Source organism: Mytilus edulis, chromosome 1 (assembly GCF_963676685.1).
Source record: "Mytilus edulis chromosome 1, xbMytEdul2.2, whole genome shotgun sequence".
Classification (NCBI taxonomy): Eukaryota; Metazoa; Mollusca; class Bivalvia; order Mytilida; family Mytilidae; genus Mytilus; species Mytilus edulis.
Genome location: NC_092344.1, coordinates 93,363,412 through 93,383,914, shown reverse-complemented (window position 1 = coordinate 93,383,914; position 20,503 = coordinate 93,363,412). Strand labels below are relative to the sequence as shown.

The following is a 20,503-nucleotide window of genomic DNA, read 5'->3' as shown; positions in this document are numbered from 1 at the left end:
GTCTTAGAGATCAAAGGCAATATGTGATCATATTCATGTATGCTCTGTATGCCCCTTGTGGGCCCTTAATTGGAAATAAAATATGTTCTGTTCTATGAAGGCCTACATGAACTTTCTGCAAAATGTGACATGGTTTGATATATTTATCTCCAGTGAATGAAACCAATTATTAGTTTGGGTGGCTTTTTAGTTTAACGTGTTTTTGGTTACGCAGACTGTAAACAGTGTTGTATTTTTCAGGCGATGTGTGCCAGTACTGAGTGATGGCATATACTTTAAAATACGATACCTTCATGTGATCATTTTGGTTATAAGATAGATCAACTTAGATTTGTATATACAGGAATAATTTATCCATTTTAAAGTAATTAATTTATCTATGGTGGTTTGATTAATATATAAAAGTTCAACTTATCTAAAACACATTTTGAAAAGAAAACATATGTTTTGGTAACCTTGAAAATAACAAATGCTGTACTATATACAGTATCTGTTTATCAACTAAAACTGATTTCACAAGCCAAATCCATTGTAAATGTGTTTAATGCGTTGTGTCTAATCCGTTTGATGAGATAAAGAATATTCTACAGACAATAAACCTACAAAAATTATACAATAAAATAACCGAAATGTTAGTATCAACAACAACTTCTTTATTATATTCGTTCTGAATACAATTTGTATTTAACAATTTGATTTTAACATAGTCCTAATTCAAACCAGTAAAATTGGAAGTTAGCTGCTTCTTTAATTTTATCTCCGTATTCATGTATAGTTTGTCTATTCTTTAGTGAATAACTATTGAATTCATTGTTAACTTCCAAAAACAACGACCAAAACGCCGAACACCGAATAGTTTGTGTTTTTTTTTTTTTGCAATGGTTTAATTTATATATACTAGTAGTTTATAACCCTTCCCCACCCACCCCCACCCGCCAAAAAATAACAAAAAATAACAAAACTATAGAAACAATGAGTTACACTTTTGATCCTGTTCACTCTACGTCTGTTTTAACTATCCATTTCGGTCTCTCCGTCACTATGGACGAAAACAAAAGTATTCCCATGAATCATCATGGAAACAGTATCACAAATTATTAGCCTTTATTTCTCTATTTTTATTTTATATACAACCTGAAAGAACCAAAGTCCATTTAAATATTAGCATCATCTTTACTCTTCCAGAAATTAGTTTTATTATTCAAAACTATCAAATGGTTAATTAAAACTTACCTAGAAGAACAAACAAGGTTAATAAAAATATCCAAGACACCATATTTTAGAACAACAGCCACTTATTGTAATATTCACTTAAACAGAAGATGGAACTTAAAGATGAAGGAAGGTCAAAGACCGACGTTTCATTTGAACTTTCAACTTTTATCACTCGATTTGTTTTTCAAAATGAATGTGAAAAAATCTCAATATGTTAAACTTTCTTGTGAATAACCTTTCCGTCGTTATTACAAGTGGAAGAGAATAATTGTACGGTCAGTGTTCGGGCCGATGAATACTTCAAATGATCAGGCTGCACGATGCTGAACAGAGCCATAGAATAAAGCGAACTTTACTTAAAATCTGAAATCGGAAATTAAATTGACAAGTATCACCTTGTATTGCGGAAACAAAAAAAAGGAGAGTTTAGATAACAGAGGATGAAAATAGAAGTATAATCTTAAGTTTAACACAATTAAAAACATACTATCTCTAAGATAAGTATTTAAAGTGGTTTTTAGTTCATATGTCCACATGGGAATGTGATTTGCTGTTGGCATCCGACTGAATGAAAATATCGCAACCATTATTCAGGATTATCCAGGGCATAATCTGGTAGAAGCCAATTAGCTTCTTTTGGGGTGGGTGTAGAATTTTTAGATATAGAACACTGTCGAAGGAGTATACGTCTGAGGGTACGGCGGAAGAAAAAAGAGCATGTTTATCGAAAGAAAGAGGATCTCTTGTTAATGAGGAAAGGGAAATCATAGCTGATACTTTGATCCCAGGTCTCAGTCAGAATTGTTTTAAAGTTCAGTATATATCGGTATATGGCTGCTTTTAAAAAAGAAGATGTGGTATGATTGGCAATGAGTCAACTCTCCACAGAAATTAACAACTATAGGTCACCGTACAGCCTTTAACAATGAGCAAAGCCCAAACCGCATAGTCAGCTAGAAAAGACCCCAAAATGACAACGTAAAACAATTCAAACGAGAAAACTAACGGCCTTATTATATAAAAACAAAATGAACGAAAACATCCTATTTGCGATTTTAATTACTATTTGCTTGTTGAGCAAGGTGGATTGCCGTTGCCTTTTTGGTCCGCCTCCGTCTGCTCTGAGTGGAGTTGGGCGTGATAAGAATTTTAACATAAAAAGCGTAAGGCGGTCATTTTTTCAATTGATGATGTTGTAGATCGGATGGTGCAAGTCTGCCTACGGTGGACAACTGGTGTACCCATGTGGACTAACCAATATAAGCTGCAGTAGACAGCATAATTAAATTTTGCAAAATTAATGATTTGATGGATTTGTGTATCAATGTGCCAAATTTAATTATTGTATGAGCCGTCCTTCAAAATGTTTATTTTCATACTAAAACCAGTATACTTTGCTCAGCCCGCACACACTTTATTGACTAAAATCTGCTTTTTGGTACGATAAATAAATAAGAGAAGAAAACGTCAGTCGGATAAAGGAGATTTTGTGAAACTATTCATGTAAAATATATGTGCAATTCTCAATAACATATTCAAGGGGAGTCATATAACACTTCTCTTATTCAGGGTAACGGTTGATCTTTAAGACATTATAATGTTATCTATGTAGGAATCATTACTTCTCAGTAGAGTTTGAAATTTTGTCTTGCGTGATTACTTCTCGTATTCACTGCTTGACGCAAAACAGCTGATATGTTTTAGTCCTTGTTGTTAAAAGGATGTTCTTTGCTTACCCTTCCGGAGCACCTGAGATTATCCTCAGTTTTTGGTTGGGTTCGTGTTGCTTAGTTTAGTTGTCTATGTTTTGTCTTTTGTACTGTTATTTGTCTGTTTGTCTTTTTAGTTTTAGCCATGGTGTTGTCAGCTTATTTTCAATCTATGAGTTTGACTGTCCCTCTACATGGTATCTTTCGTCCATCTTTTATACACGATTCCTTTTATTACGGTATTTTACTTCAAACGAGACCTTCATTTCCTATTGTTTGGAACAATCTAATGCTGTTTGTATATTTCTCAACTTGTTCAATTAGCTTGCATATGTAACCACGTATGTGATTTTAACGATATAAATCTAGTAAATATTATACAAGGGCTTTCGATATCAGAAACTTGAGAAAACATTTACTAAATTTTAGAATATATAAATATAATTCAATGTACATACATTATATACCTGGGTATTTCACATATCATTTTTAGCTTACCTTTCCAAAGGGAATGTTAGCTTTTGCCATCACTTGGCGTCCGTCCGGTTTAAATTATTTCAAATATCTTCTCTGAAACTACTGTACCAATTTCAACCAAACTTAAGCTGAATGATCCTTAGAGTATATAAAATAAATTTTGTGTTTTACTTTCTGTTTCAAAAAAAAAGTGTTTGTTAGTCGAAGTTATGTCAGCCCTGAAATTTTTAGGCAAATCTAAGAACCCATTGTTGAGTTGCTGCCACAATTTAAATTGGTAATTTTTAGAAAATTTTGCAGTTTTTGGTTATTATCTTGAATATTATTAACTGTAAACACCAAAAATGTTCAACAAAAAATCTTCTCTGAAACTACTGAACCAATTCCAGCCAAACTTAGGCTGAATTAGTTTTAGTATGAATTTTGTATCTTTATTTCCTCGTACGTCAAGAGAATATCTACCATGGCTAAAATAGAACACGGGGGTCAAATGCATGTTTTTGCTTTTGAAGAAATTATGACAGATACAAAGATTTCTAAGCCACTCATAACATAAATATTTGTATTGAAAAACAAAAATAATAATTGATGAAAGATTTAAGAACAAGAGTACACACACTGAAATGTCTCGCCTTCTATACTAATCATTGATATTATGTTGATAGTCCTCAGTATAAAGCTAAGCTTTATTACAACTGTCACATAAACTTAACATTAACCAAGATAACTAAACAAAGACCAATGAACCTTGAAAATGAGGTCAAGGTCAGATGAACCATGCCAGGCAGACATGCACAGCTAATGATGCTTCTATACAACATATATTGTTGAACCATTACTTATAGTTTAAGAAAAATAAACCAAACACAAAAACTTAACACTGTGCAATGAACCGTGAAAATGAGGTCACGGTCAAATAAAACCTGCGCGACTAACATAAAGATCATAAAATATTTCCATACACCAAATATAGTTGACCTATGGCATATAGTATTAGATAAAAAGACCAAAACTCAAAAACATAACTTTGACCACTGAACCTAAAAATGAGGGCAAGGTCACATGACATCTGCCCGCTAGCGGGTACACCTTACAATCATTCCATACAACAAATATAGTAGACCTATTGCATATAGTATAGGAAAAACAGACCAAAACACAAAAATTTAACTATAACCACTGAACCATGAAAATGAGGTCAAGGTCAGATGACACCTGCCAGTTGGACATGTACACTTTACAGTCCTTCCTTACACCGAATATACTAGCCCTATTGCTTATAGTATCTGAGATATGGACTTGACCACCAAAACTTAACCTTGTTTACTGATCCATGAAATGAGGTCGAGGTCAAGTGAAAACTGTCTGACAGACATGAGGACACCTTGCAAGGTACGCACATATCAAATATAGTTATCCTATTACTTATAATAAGAGAAAATTCAACATTACAAAAAATTTGAACATTTTTTTCAAGTGGTCACTGAACCATGAAAATGAGGTCAAGGACATTGGACATGTGACTGACAGAAACTTCGTAACATGAAGCATCTATATACAAAGTATGAAGCATCCAGGTCTTCCACCTTATAAAATATAAAGCTTTTAAGAAGTAAGCTAACGCCACCGCCGCCGCCGGATCACTATCCCTATGTCGAGCTTTCTGCAACAAAAGTTGCAGGCTCGACAAAAATACAGTTGAGCGATTCATGCTCTTGAGAGCCTCTTGTTTATGGTGATATTCTATACAAAGCACAAAAATGTCGTTTTTCACCTCAAACGCTAACCAAGTCGTTCAACTTTCTCATCATACACAAGAATGAAGGACATTTTGTTTTACATTAATCAGTACACGTGCTATGTCATTGATACATCTAATGATCTTATAAATAGTTATCATTGATGTAAACGGGAAACACTTAATGTTACCATTAGTAAATAACATATAATTGCAGATATTAGTATTTTTTAGTAATTTACACATTATAATGACATAATAAAATAAAAATATATACCATAACAGAAATAACAATTTGATATAATTTTTAATATATCTTTTTCATTAAATGTGATAAAAAAAAGATCCATAGCAAGTGAACTTTTAGAAGGATTTCCAAATATGATTCTTAAAAAAAAAGAATTTTAAGTCAGCGTTTACTGTTGTCAATGGCCATTTGAAAATAGCATTCATATGTTTTTCTTTTTCCCCTATGTTTCTATTGTGGTTATTGTACCTTTGACTATGGGTTGATGCTTTAAAAAAATCATGAAAATTTCATTTTTCGTCGCAGTTAATTTTTCCATAGCAGATAAAATTGAAAAATGATGAAACAATAACTTAATTTAAATACACATACGAGATATCATGTCAATTATATCTCGGTGAGCAATTTTAAACTATCAGAGCTTTTATAAAACAAATCTTAAACAACTCGGGTTATCTCGCTTGGAAATGTCCAATATTTTTTAACATGAAGGGATATAGTTACGATACTGTTTAATATTAAAGGAAGCATCTTTTTAGAATTAATATTGATTCATCCAACGTGCTTGATTGTCTATATTTTGGTTAATTTTTGTATTGGGTTATATGATGGTCGGCAGTCTTCGGAAGTCATCTCGATGGAAATTAGATGTAGTCCAGTCCAAAATACCATGCTTTATTATTTATTTTGTTCTAACATTTTGTAAGTTTCTAAACTGTTAGTATTATTCAAACTATGTTAACAACTACATTTGAATAAAACAGCAGAAGACTAAAACATGTCAATTATATCTCGGTGAGCAATTTTAAACTATCAGAGCTTTTATAAAACAAATCTTAAACAACTCGGGTTATCTCGCTTGGAAATGTCCAATATTTTTTAACACGAAGGGATATAGTTACGATACTGTTTAATATTAAAGGAAGCATCTTTTTAGAATTAATATTGATTCATCCAACGTGCTTGATTGTCTATATTTTGGTTAATTTTTGTATTGGGTTATATGATGGTCGGCAGTCTTCGGAAGTCATCTCGATGGAAATTAGATGTAGTCCAGTCCAAAATACCATGCTTTATTATTTATTTTGTTCTAACATTTTGTAAGTTTCTAAACTGTTAGTATTATTCAAACTATGTTAACAACTACATTTGAATAAAACAGCAGGATATGAAAATACAAGACATTGGTAAATCCAAGGGTGGGAAACCCCCTTCTTTTCGATTTTTTTATGTGAATGTTTTCGGCTGGAATGACCCACCAGAATATTTTCAAAATAAAAAGAGTCTTACGTTCAACAATTTTAAACAATATATATTTAGTTTGTAGGAAATTGATCCAAGCATGATAGAGCTGGTCCATATTAATATGCCTTTTGTCTATTTGACAGCCAAAGTCACATAACTCTGGAATGACATATTGGGGTTTTCTTTAGTCGGAGTGTCTTATATAAAACATAGATATAAGAAGATGTGGTCTTATTTTCACTAGGGTAAAGCTGATGACCGTAACTGCATTCACGGTCATCCCAAGATGTCGGATGAAAAATTAGGTCAGTATTTATATTGTCTTAAGTGTTTCTTTATCATTTTCTTAACAAAACATACATTTTAAGTAAGTGTCTGTCCCAAGTCAGGAGCTTGAAATTCAGTGGTTGCCGTTTGTTTATATGTTACATATTTGTTTTTCGTTTATTTTTTTTATATAAACAAGGCTGTTAGTTTTCTCGTTTGAATTGTTTTACATTGTCTTATCGGGGCCTTTTATAGCTAACTATGCGGTATGGGCTTTGCTCATTGTTGAAGGCCGTACGGTGATCTATAGTTGTTAATATCTGTGTCATTTTTGTCTCTTATTGACAGTTGTCTCATTTGCAATCATACCACTTCTTCTTTTTTTATATTGGTACGATGTAAAGTTATAAAAGATTCACACGTAAATCGCAAATAACTACCGAAAAATGTGTATAAAACAGGAACTTGGATTTGAAAAAACGCTAAAACGGTTGATCTTAAATCTTGATTAAAATATTTTCAAGATGACTGTAACACACAACAAGGATGACCGTGATTGGTAAATAGATGACCGTAATTTGTAAAGGAGGACCGTAATTTATTAAAGATTACCGGAACATATAAAGGATGACCATCAATTCTAAAAAATATCCGCATTAGTATAACCTTTTTTGTATCAAAGAGTAAATCGTGTTGGAATCAAACGTATGTATAAGACTGCATTAACCTACAGGTAGAAGACAAAATACATAGTTTACCATATGTAGCCTCCAAGTACACGCCAAAAGAATTATTATTTATTTCTGGGATTCCTATTAATATCGTAATAAATACACCTTTTTAAAAACGCCAAAGCATGTACACCCATTGACATTATATCGGTTTCAACTACCATTGCAAGTGTTCTTTATTTCAGATAAGTACATGTTTTATCATTATACCACCTGCAAATTCATGTCATTTAATGTAGACAGCATTTTGATACACACTTCAACAAACATGTTTGTCCACAGACATTTAGTTTTAGAAAGTTTTGAATGGAAACACTGGTCATTCTGCATATCGGTCTATACATTTCGGTTATACGCCAAATATAAATTTAGAAGAACAAACTATATCATTCAAAAGATGTTCCTCAAAGGAGTATGTCCGGTAAGGATCGATTTTGGCCTCAAATTTCATGTTCATCTGACGAAATATTTTTGACACTTTTTAAACACTCAAGCGTCTATTTCAGATGACTCACTTAGTTTATGTGAAAGATTTTTACTGATTTAGTCATTAAACATGCTCCGATTTAAGCTTAAATATGAAAAATTTATTAAATATGCCAAAAAACTACACTTTTCAGATGGTTTTTGTCAAAAATGAAAGTGGCCGCATCAGTGTTCATTCTCAACCTTTATATATGTTATATATTATCATCAAATATAACATAAATTTCAATATTAAGAATGAACACAAATGCGACCACTTTCATTTAAAACGGAAACAGTCTAAAATTTAACTAAAATTTTCAGTAATTTAGCACGACTTAATGATGCTAGTACCCGTTTTTTTTTCAAAAACAGCACTATTTATGTGGCAGAAGTATTCTTCTTTCCAATAGATAACTAAAAGTTTACATTTTAACAATTTTGTAAAACTGCTTTATTTTGGGGCCAAAAAGGGGTCTTACTGGACCAACTCCTTTGGCAGCGTCAGCAGTTACTGTCATTAGCTTTACCCCAGTGATGTGCACCATTTCAAACAAGCTTATAAAGTTTTCATGACATACAAGTCCATCCAATTGGAAAATGACGATTTGACTAGGCCTGTTTGATTGGCATGATTGAAAAAAAATATGTTAATCGTCATTTTTAGCTTCTTTGTGGTGAAAAACTTATGTTTTAAAAGATCTAATGTCTTAAAGGTTTTGCTTAGTTCACATACATTAATGTTAAGGTCCAATTATGGGGAACATCAAGACGAACATTAATATTTGGAATGCAGTTGAATTAGCACATCTCATTTAACATGGAGATCTATCTACCTCCTTCAAGAAACTGTACAAGTGGTAGGCTAATCATAATCTAACCTCATCACAAACCAATACACCGATGGCACTGCTGACACCTCTGGAAATTGTATGTCCAAGTCTTGCATTTTTGTGTATTTTTTTTTTAGGTTATAGAGACAAAATCTGTAACATTCCTATTCCACAACTTCAAAATTGAAATTTAGATAAGACTGAAAATTCCATGGCCCATATATCTTTTAGCAAGAGCAAACATGTTTATCAATGAATCTAATTCCAGAATACAATTTTAAAACTAGATAACGTAAGGAAAATCCGTGTTCGTAAGTATTCACCCGAGGAACTTTAGCAGATTTTTTAAAAAGTTAACCACAATAATTTATGTCAAGTTATTTATTAGCGACCATGAACTATTGGGTGATTGATTGATAGTTGGTGTTTTCACACCACTTTTGGGCTTCACGAACTAATGGGTGATTGATTGATAGTTGATGGTTTCACACCACTTTTGGGCTTCATGAACTAATGGATGATTGATTGATAGTTGGTGTTTTCACACCACTTTTGGGCTTCATGAACTAATGAATGATTGATTGATAGTTGGTGGTTTCACACCACTTTTGGGCTTCATGAACTAATGGGTGATTGATTGACTGTTGGTGTTTTCACACCACTTTTGGGCTTCATGAACTAATGGGTTATTGATTGATAGTTGGTGGTTTCACACCACTTTTGGGCTTCATGAACTAATGGGTGATTGATTGACTGGTGTTTTCACACCACTTTTGGGCTTCATGAACTATTGGATGATTGATTGACTGTTGGTGTTTTCACACCACTTTTGGGCTTCATGAACTATTGGATGATTGATTGACTGTTGGTGTTTTCACACCACTTTTGGGCTTCATGAACTAATGGGTGATTGATTGACTGATGGTGTTTTCACACCACTTTTGGGCTTCATGAACTATTGGATGATTGATTGACTGTTGGTGTTTTCACACCACTTTTGGGCTTCATGAACTATTGGATGATTGATTGACTGTTGGTGTTTTCACACCACTTTTGGGCTTCATGAACTATTGGATGATTGATTGACTGTTGGTGTTTTCACACCACTTTTGGGCTTCATGAACTAATGGGTGATTGATTGATAGTTGGGTGTTTTCACACCACTTTTGGGCTTCATGAATCGGTGAATACATTATCAAGCATTGCATTCTGGCCATATAACATAGAGGAAAAGGAATCTGGAGGGGTTATTTACTCAAAAGGAAACTTCAGAGTCAAACAAATGGCAATTAACTGTTATCACAGCGATATGTCTCGCCTTCTTACAATTTTGAATAATGCAATAATAGGAATACTTTTACATGAAAGTTGTGCAAATATTCAAAATCAATGAACCATGACTGAAGGTACATGGCTGAACAATCTCCATGGAAACGAGATGTGCAAATGCCTATCCAACTGCATACCAAATATCATTGACCTACCACTTGTAGTTCACCATAAACTAGTCCTAATCAAAAACTAATACATGTACACTGCTGCCAAAAACAGCATACCTACGTCTTGGTTTTTTACTCTGTCAATGTGAGACAAATAGCCCCAAGATTACTGGACAAACAACAACAATCATTAAAAGATGGTCATAATAACTACTATAAGACATATGTTGATAAAAGTGTTTTATTACCATTGCTTTGTTTTTGGCAATGTAAAACACCTAGTAGTTCAACCAGAATGCTCAATTTATACTAGAAGTATAACAAATACACATTAACAACACATTAATAATAATAATAATGAAATACAATAAAAATATGATATTCCAAATATTCTTAATAAATAAAGCTTGAAATAAAGAATGGACTACTACCATGATTTTATAAACTGTGAACTCTGGTTGATAATAATGTTTGCATAACATGCCTTTCAAACACATAGGATATTTTTCGCTCAGTATCAAAACAAATATTCATCATACCAACATATACACAACCATTCACCCATGTTCATTCACAATCAGATAACCTCTAAAATACAGATACAAAAACAGACAATTTGATTTGACACAACACAATTTGCAGGTTTTCCCCATGGATTATGTCCCCTAGTAAAACTTGATCACATTATTATAAAGTCTGCCATACAGCGATGAAGAGAAGATGAATTTAAAATTGTCCTAAAATCTTCTTTCCTATAACTCATCGTGGTCATGTTCATCCTGAAATAAAATAAGACATTTAATTAAAAAATTTGTCATAACTTAGTCTTCAGACTGTCAATGAGTTGAACATATAAAGGAACAAATCATATGTATATGACTTTGGTTATTAATTGCAATGAACCAGAACAGGTTTTATACCATGAAAAAAATATTAAATATCTTGCAAAACTACCTCATTTCACCTTATCTATTTTAAAATAATCTACCATTGAAACTTTTATAAGGGACCAAAATTTCTCTAAAAATAACCAACTCCATTCAATGCCAAATTTTGAATATTAAAGTTATTGACTTTAGGCTGAATCGCTTGTATTTTTACCACAGCTAAAATGCTTCAATAATTGAACCCTTCTTTTCCATCTTTTTTCGACCAGTCACACAGCTTTACTTGTTTAAAATTTGTCATTTCTTGACCCTTTAAAAGCCAACTATGCAGAATGCACTTGCTCATTGTTCAAGGCTGAACTGTAACTTATAATTAATTTGTGTCATTTGGTCTTGGATGCCATGGAGTGTTGTCTCATTGGCAATCCAATCACATCTCATTTTTATATCTCAATAAAATTGTTGATTTACCAAATGTTACGAGAGAGTGCGAGTGATTTTGAGGATGTTTTTAACAGTCTCTTTCAGTTAACTTACTTTATCTTCCTCTCCGGCATCATCATCTTCTTCCTCTTCCTCCTCATCACCACCTTCTTTCTTATTTTTATCTAAAGATTAAAATATTTTTTTTTTATACATATTTTGGTTTTATTAACACATGTTGCACAAAGAAATAAAATACTCAAAATGTAATGTTTAAATAAAGTTTGCATTTGATATGCAGCATAAAAAGTTCATAAATGGAAAACGGACTATTAAGATTATATTTGTACAATAAAAATGCATTTATTAAAAAATCAAGCATTGAGACATTCAAAGGAACTAGAGGCTCTAAAGAGCCTGTGTCGCTCACCTTGGTCTATGTGACTATTAAACAAAGGAAGCAGATGGATTCATGACAAAATTGTATTTTGGTGATGGTGATGTGTTTGTACATCTTACTTTATTGAACATCCTTGCAGCTTACAATTATCTCTATCTATAATGAACTTGGCCCAGTAGTTTCAGTGGAAAATTTTAGTAAAAATTTACAATTTTATAAAAATTGTTGAAAATTGACTATAAAGGACAATAACTCCTTAGGGGGTCAATTGACCATTTCGGTCATGTTGACTTATTTGTAAATCTTACTTTGCTGAACATTATTGCTGTTTACAGTTTATCTCTATCTATAATAATATTCAAGACAATAACCAAAAACAGCAAAATTTCCTTAAAATTACCAATTCAGGGGCAGCAACCCAACAACGGGTTGTCCGATTCATTTGAAAATTTCGGGGCAGATAGATCTTGACCTGATAAACAATTTAACCCCTGTCAGATTTGCTCTAAACGCTTTGGTTTTTGAGTTATAAGCCAAAAACTGCATTTTACCCCTATGTTCTATTTTTAGCCATGGCGGCCATCTTGGTTGGATGGCCAGGTCATCGGACACATTTTTTAAACTAGATACCCCAAAGATGATTGTGGATAAGTTTGGATTAATTTGGCCCATCAGTTTCAGAGGAGAAGATTTTTGTAAAAGATTACTAAGATTTACGAAAAATGGTTAAAAATTGACTATAAAGGGCAATAACTCCTATATGGGTCAACTGACCATTTCGGTCATCTTGACTTATTTGTAAATCTTACTTTGCTGAACATTATTGCTGTTTACAGTTTATTTCTATCTATAATAATTTTCAAGATAATAACCAAAAACAGTAAAATTTCCTTAAAATTACCAATTCAGGTGCAGCAACCCAACAACGGGTTGTCCGATTTATCTGAAAATTTCAGGGCAGATAGATCTTGACCTGATAAACAATTTGACCCCCGTGTCAGATTTGCTCTAAAGGCTTTGGTTTTTGAGTTATAAGCCAAAAACTACATTTTACCCCTATGTTCTATTTTTAGCCATGGCGGCCATCTTGGTTGGATGGCCGGGTCATCAGACACATTTTTTAAACTAGATAACCAAAAGATGATTGTGGATAAGTTTGGATTAATTTGGCCCAGTAGTTTCAGAGGAGAAGATTTTTGTAAAAGATTACTAAGATTTACGAAAAATGGTTAAAAATTGACTATAAAGGGCAATAACTCCTATATTGGTCAACTGACCATTTCGGTCATGTTGACTTATTTGTAAATCTTACTTTGCTGAACATTATTGCTGTTTACAGTTTATTTTTATCTATAATAATTTTCAAGATAATAACCAAAAACAGTAAAATTTCCTTAAAATTACCAATTCAGGGGCAGCAACCCAACAACAGGTTGTCAGATTCATCTGAAAATTTCAGGGTAAATAGATCTTGACCTGATAAACAATTTTACCAATTGTCAGATTTGCTCTAAATGCTTTGGTTTTTAAGTTATAAGCCAAAAACTGCATTTTACCCCTATGTTCTATTTTTAGCCGTGGCGGCCATCTTGGTTGGTTGGCCGGGTCACCGGACACATTTTTTAAACTAGATACCCCAAAGATAATTGTGGCCAAGTTTGGATAAATTTGGCCTAGTAGTTTCAGAGGAGAAGATTTTTGTAAAAGATTACTAAGATTTACGAAAAATGGTTAAAAATTGACTATAAAGGGCAATAACTCCTATATGGGTCAACTGACCATTTCGGTCATGTTGACTTATTTGTAGATTTTACTTTGCTGAACATTATTGCTGTTTACAGTTTATCTCTATCTATAATAATATTCAAGATAATAACCATATAACGGCAAAATTTCCTTAAAATTGCCAATTCAGGGGCAGCAACCCAACAACCGGTTGTCCGATTCGTCTGAAAATTTCAGGGCAGATAGATCTTGACTTAATAAACAATTTAACCCCTGTCAGATTTGCTCTAAATGGTTTCGGTTTCAGAGTTATAAGCCAAAAACTGCATTTTACCCCTATGTTCTATTTTTAGCCATGGCGGCCATCTTGGTTGGTTGGCCGGGTAAACGAACACATTTTTTAAACTAGATACCCCAATGATGATTGTGGCCAAGTTTGGTTAAATTTGGCCCAGTAGTTTCAGAGGAGAAGATTTTTGTAAAAGTTAACGACGACGGACGACGCCGGACGCCAAGTGATGAGAAAAGCTCACTTGGCCCTTCGGGCCAGGTGAGCTAATAAAAAGATTTCTACTTAGTGTAGAGATCTCACACAAAAGCCTTCATAACAGTTGAGGATGAAGCCCTTATTTCTGAATATTTAAATAATCAGATGTGTGTCTTCATAATCAATGGATATCATACAATACTTAATTTGCTCAAGAGATTACAATGCATTATCCTACAAATTCATGCATACCTTCTTCCTCTTTTCGTTTTTTGTCTTCTTCCTCTCGTACTTTTCTTTCTTCCTCATCTTGTTTATCTTTCATTGTCTTTTCTGCATCTTTTGTTTTTTCCCATAATTCCTTTCCTACTTCTTCAGCTTTACTTTCATCATCAGTTATTAAAATGTTGTCAAAAATGGTACCTGATTTTACCTGGAAGTAAAAAATAAAACCATTTAAACAATTGCGCACAAGCTGTTATGCTTGTCTTGTTTTACAAAGTAGGATTGAACTTGTTTTGAAACTTTAACTCTAGCTTTTATCAATGATAAATGTTGTAAACTTCCATGTTCTATTAACTATTGCAATTTTAAATAGCTTAGCATACAAATATCTTTTTTCATGTTGGGATATCTTTTCATTTTGCAATACCTATCCTGACGCCATTTTCACAACAATAAAAACATCACAAAAATTTCAAATTTTAATGATAAAGTAAAAGAAAGACGACTCTTGCTATAATTTACACATTCTCTCCCTTACCTGCCATAAATCAAATCCTACTGCTCCAATATCTGTATATTTATATAAATCTTTATCTTCTACATATTCTGGATTATCAATTTCTGGGTGAACCCATTTTCCTTTATAAGCTGGGTTGTCGATTTGTTTTGGTTTCCATTCTCCCTAAAAAGATAAAAAAAAAAACACATTTATGTCACTTGATTGCTAACATTTATATATTTTAAAACATACTTCACACTTTAGTAGTGAAAGTTCTTCAGTATTTTACACGTCAGATTCATCAGTCTTTATAAATGAATAACATGGTATATGTATATATCAATGATACACATGACAAAAAACAAGTACATATATAACATGTCGTTACAAATCTTAATTATATAATACCTTGTAGTCTGGGTTATCAATTTGTGGTGGTTCCCATTCTCCGTCCATTTCATCATCCCAATCGTCGGGTTTTTTGGCATCTGGGTCTGGGATATGTTCTGGCTTGTCCCAGTCTTCTGGTTTTTTGTCTGCTGGGTCATCAATTTTCTCATTTTCATCCCAATCATCTGGTTTCTTTGCTTCTGGATCCTATCAAAATTATACAAAAAATATTGTATATTTTTATTACATTTTCTTGAATTAATACCAGTCTAAACTCCAGCACACAACAAAAGCACTTCCTGAATGGATCTGCCAAATATATATATGCTCTATTAAATGTGTTTATAATAAAATTATATGAATAGTATTTTATTTTTTCTAATTACCATGAAACAATTAATTTCTTTGTCAAGAAAAAAACCACTGGATTGATATAGCAAATTATGAGTCTGTCATAAATCAATTTGGAATTTGCTTCTTAAAACACCTTTTTATATTTGCGACATTCTTAATATAAAACCTGAGAAAACAATATATAAGTATTTCAATACTAACCTTAATTTTTTTAGGTACAAGGAAATCCCAATCATCTTCCAAAGTACCACTCTCAGCTTTAACATTATCGATTTTAACTTCATATGTGTTGTCTGGTCTTACTATCAATGTGTATAAATGGGTGAACACATCGTCCTGAAATAAATTAAAGAGACGATCATAATCATTACTTAAATTAAGCAAGATTTATGTTTGTTAAGACTATCTTCTCAATGTTTTTTTTTTAGAATAAACTTTTTTAAGTTTCCTCATTAGCAAGCATACTACATCTCCTTAAGTTTATGAGATCTTTTCTGGTTAATTTGACACTTATAAATGTACATTTAACAGTCAAATTGACTGAATTATTGTTGAAAACACAAAATGACCATCAACAAAATTTTGCCTGTCCATCTGTTTTAATTGTCATGGTTTGCTCTTTCTTTTTCATATGTAACTTGATTTGCTTTTAACACTGCTTCATTCCAATAAATCTATTGAGGTTGCTTTTCTCAAATTCAAGACTGCACTTTCTGCAAACTTTATGGTATAAGCTTTCTCTAATCATCAAAAGAAAACTACTGTACCTTGCATCTGATTTCCTTTTTGGTTAAAAGATTCTTTCCTTTGTAGGTGAAAATCACATGTACTTTTTTGGTTCCTGGTCCGCATATGTCAGGGCCTGAAAACAATAAATTCAAATAAATAATCTCAATTTGGACCAATACCAAATTGCAATACATTTAGTACTACCTGAACTGAACATTGCAAACCCAAGGAGGGATCCTAACTTGTACATCAATTTGATTATATTAAGAGGATCAAATTCAAAAGTTGGTTTATAAATTTGAAAATATTTTGTTTTCATATAATACCAATATGAATTTTAAATGCACTTGTAGCAATTGACAAATTTAAAACAAAAAGTTATTGCCTTTATTTTGATGATACAGTCTTCACGCTGAACTGCTAAGTCTACAGCTCAATTTTTGAAAATTTTTAGTTCGATTCTGTTGGCCTGTAGGTCTGATTTTTACAGGCCCCAGAGCAATTTTACCAGCCTGGGCTGCCACTCGGCGTGAAGACTGATGAAAGCATTTAACACTTTAAATAGAAGTCCTCGTTTAGAAATATCAGAAACTCAGCTTAATAAGAAAACCATAATCAACAATATCATTTTGGGAAAAATCAGTTGTAAGGTATACAAGAAAACTACTGATTAAAACCTTGTTTTTTATAACTTACCAAACATGATGAGATATGGAGAATCTCCATGGAGATTTTTCTGGTCAACATCACTTGGATAAAGTTTCATGTATCCTCCACCACAATCAATGTTCTGTTCATGTTTGACAGTGAACTGGATAACTAAAGTTTTTCCCTCATTGCTGATGGGCTTCTCTAGTTTGCTGGAAATTCCATAAAACTTTGCATCCTGGGATGTTTGAATACCTGTAAAATTAAGATTTAATATAGATTTTAAAAATATTTTCTATTTTTCCTTAGATTAAGGGGTGAAAATTTCTAGCATAGACACTGATATATAATTAAGTCAGTGAGTGATCTATTATTAGTTTTTGGATTTTTAAATTTTAATGAAGACATTTATGAATCCATTTCCATTTAACCATAGTTTTTATACATGTATGCAAAATTCATACACGACATACTAAATGTTATTATGTCTACCTTTGTCAAGATCTTCATCTCCGTAGAATTTTCCAGCAGTCCATTCAAATTTGCCTTGATCTGCTCCCTTAGCAGTAGATTCGACCCATCTGTCGGTCCAACCAGCTAAAAAAGATAGATAACATAAATATATGTTACAAGGCAACCACATGCAACTTTGGCAAGGACAAACTATATTTGAGATGGCAACCATCAGTCGGAATAAGGGGGAAGGGTGGGGCAGCCCCTCCCCCCATTAGTGGGAAAAATTTTGCTGATTATGCAGGGAATCACTGAAGCACAACTAAAGCCTCCCCCCCCCCCCTTTTATGAAAAATTCGGATCTGACACCAACCCTCTCATTTTAACTGTTTTCCTTCACAGATCTGGTGGTTTTAATAGGGAAAATATAAACCTTTCCGGAGTCGTCATTTAATTTAAAGATCATTTGATCAAACAACATATATTATATCAGAAAAGTGTCCCTACCCATTTCATATAGCATAAGCCACATTTCTATCTCGAAATCATTAAAAACATTGATATCAATGTACAGATATACCCTGAAGCCCTGAACAGGGTTCATGGCATATGATATGAAAGTAAAAATGTCTGAATCGATAGGTCACTGTGAAAACTTTAAATATGGAAAAATAAAGGGTGGCAGGTAGGTGAAGCTTACATAAATAAAGAGATAAATGAAAAATGATCAAATTCATGCCCGATTTATATAATTCCAATGCCGTCAGTCTGCACCAGAAGCGACGAAGCAGCATATCTATTTTGGGTGGGCAAATATCCACTTTTTTATATGGGACGAGCTCTGACGTCCCACGGCCCCAGCTTGTCTGGCAAAACAGCCGTTGGACCTCAGAGTAATCTCGGACTAGCCATATGATACAAAAATAAATGAATAAATAAATATATCACAAAAAGAATAAACTATCATGACTCGTGACAATCCTTTAAGAAATCTAGTGATTTCAAAAGAAATATAAAAGGCTAACTCTGTCAGCCTAGTATTCATTATTTACATGTAGTAAAGCACAAATTGTTCACAAGCCACTGACATGACTGGCCAGTCTGTTTAATTTCCCAACACTGCAACAGGCAAGCACCTTGTACTAAATTATTTAATCAAACACTGGCAATTAATATCAGGATCCTAATATCATTAGAATGATATTTCTCAAGAATGCAAAGTGTTGTAGAAGTAATCGACGAAAGTGATTCACAATTTTGACAGTTCAGGATAATTTTGTGTGTTCTTCTTACATGTGCACACCGTCTCTCAAAAGTTATAAAAAAAGGTTGCAAACTCACCACTGGAGAAACCCTCTTGAAAATAAACAGTTGGGTCTGACAGTGCTACGCCGAAAACGGCGACAAGCAACAGGAAAGTTCTCATTATTCGACGATGTTCCAATATGATGTTCAAGTATGATGTTCACTTCTCTGATGTTTGTATTTCCAGTGAGAAGATGCCGGGACACACGTGACAGGCCAGATGGAAGATTGTCATTGGATATATATTTACCTCGGTGGACCAATCGATTTGTACCACGCGCCCGGCTATCTACGTCAATCTATTCCTGTTACATTCGGCTGTTTCCGTGCCACGGATATTTATTATATCCAATCCGATTTTGACAGCACAAAAAGGGGGGATAGGCTGACACGAAAACACGAAATTAGCTAAGATCAGACCAACTTAGTTTAAGCTTATATCAAGAAACGTGAGAAACATTTATCATTAAAAGCTTGTTAGAAGTTTTTTCATGAACGTAAGATGTAACATGAGAAGATGTTATGTAAGAATTGAAAAAATAGATAAATAAAAAAAAAATATAGGCCTAAATACACAATATGCAATACACATACAACTACAACAACAACATTTTTGAAAAAAAAAATCTGTTTTTTATTTGGGTTTTTGTTAGTGCCTGATACATGCTTGTTTTCATATATGAAATACACTTATGAATTATTTAGTACTGAAATGTTTATGCAATCATGGAGGGGGAGGACAGGGGTAAGGGAGACAGGGAGAAAGAGGGTAGGAGAAAGGAGATAGGAGAAAGGAGAGGAAGGCTGGGAGAAAGGAGAAAAAGTTGGAGAAAGGAGAAAAAATAAAATATCTCTCCTTTTAAAATTTTTTCTAATATTTCAAGAAAAAATATCTCAAAAGATGTTTTATTCTAATGGGAGAAAAGGAGAACGGGGGTAGGAGAAAGGAGAAGAGGGGTGGGAGAAGGGAGAAGGGTACCCCCTGTTCCCCCCTCATCATGCATGCTCAGTGGTCTAGAAAGGCTATTCGGGGTACGGATACAAAAATAAAGAAATGCTGCCAGTTGACATGTATACCAAGGATTTGTACTTTGTTTATATATTCTAGGTCATTGACCATACATGTAATATACATTTTTCATGCACGATTTGATTCTGTATTTATACATCTTACCGAAGGATTTTCAATCATATTACATGTACAGTAGTTTTACTACAAAGGACTACAAATCCTTGATCATCACATATCTTATTTGATTCTTATTTTCTTCACAAGAAAAAAATGTATTATCTGAAAAGTTTTCCCCAGTTTCTCCAGGACCGTAACTAGTCTCTTTTAATATTGAGACAAAATATATTCGCCGAGCGTAGCGAGGCGAAAATTTTTGGCGAGGTATATGGGGGCCTCTCAAGGCCCCCAGAAGCTCTGAGAAAAATAACGCAAAATCGTGCATTCTGAGCGTTTCCCGGACTCTTTCTTACATTGAAACGCAATTCATTTTTAGCTATTTCTTTCGACAATATTCTTGTCTCAAAGCAAAAACATAGATTCATTGTAATTTAAGACTTTTAGATTTTACGGGGACAACATTAAATGTAGACCGATATGTAG

At 33.2% G+C, this 20,503-nt stretch overlaps 2 protein-coding genes across 3 annotated transcripts in view; both read right to left on the bottom strand.

The window, feature by feature from the left end:
* The window catches only part of LOC139495185 (uncharacterized), a 56,379-nt gene extending 54,993 nt beyond the window's left edge, over positions 1–1,386 (bottom strand). For both annotated transcript variants that reach the window (XM_071283391.1, XM_071283397.1), the window contains exon 1: positions 1,234–1,386. In XM_071283391.1, coding sequence (XP_071139492.1) covers positions 1,234–1,276 — 43 coding nt within the window. In that variant the 5' untranslated portion in view covers positions 1,277–1,386. The remainder of the gene's footprint in view (positions 1–1,233) is intronic.
* Positions 1,387–10,593: 9,207 nt separating this feature from the next.
* Positions 10,594–19,154, bottom strand: LOC139495180 (calreticulin-like). Its single transcript, XM_071283382.1, has 10 exons — positions 18,928–19,154; positions 17,626–17,730; positions 17,182–17,388; positions 16,524–16,618; positions 15,958–16,092; positions 15,421–15,609; positions 15,052–15,195; positions 14,541–14,721; positions 11,791–11,861; positions 10,594–11,145 (listed from the first exon to the last, which is right to left on the bottom strand). Exons 1-10 carry the CDS (start codon positions 19,010–19,012, stop codon positions 11,119–11,121), a joined length of 1,239 nt encoding a protein of 412 aa, XP_071139483.1. The 5' UTR covers positions 19,013–19,154; the 3' UTR covers positions 10,594–11,118.
* Between the last annotated feature and the right edge of the window lie 1,349 nt (positions 19,155–20,503).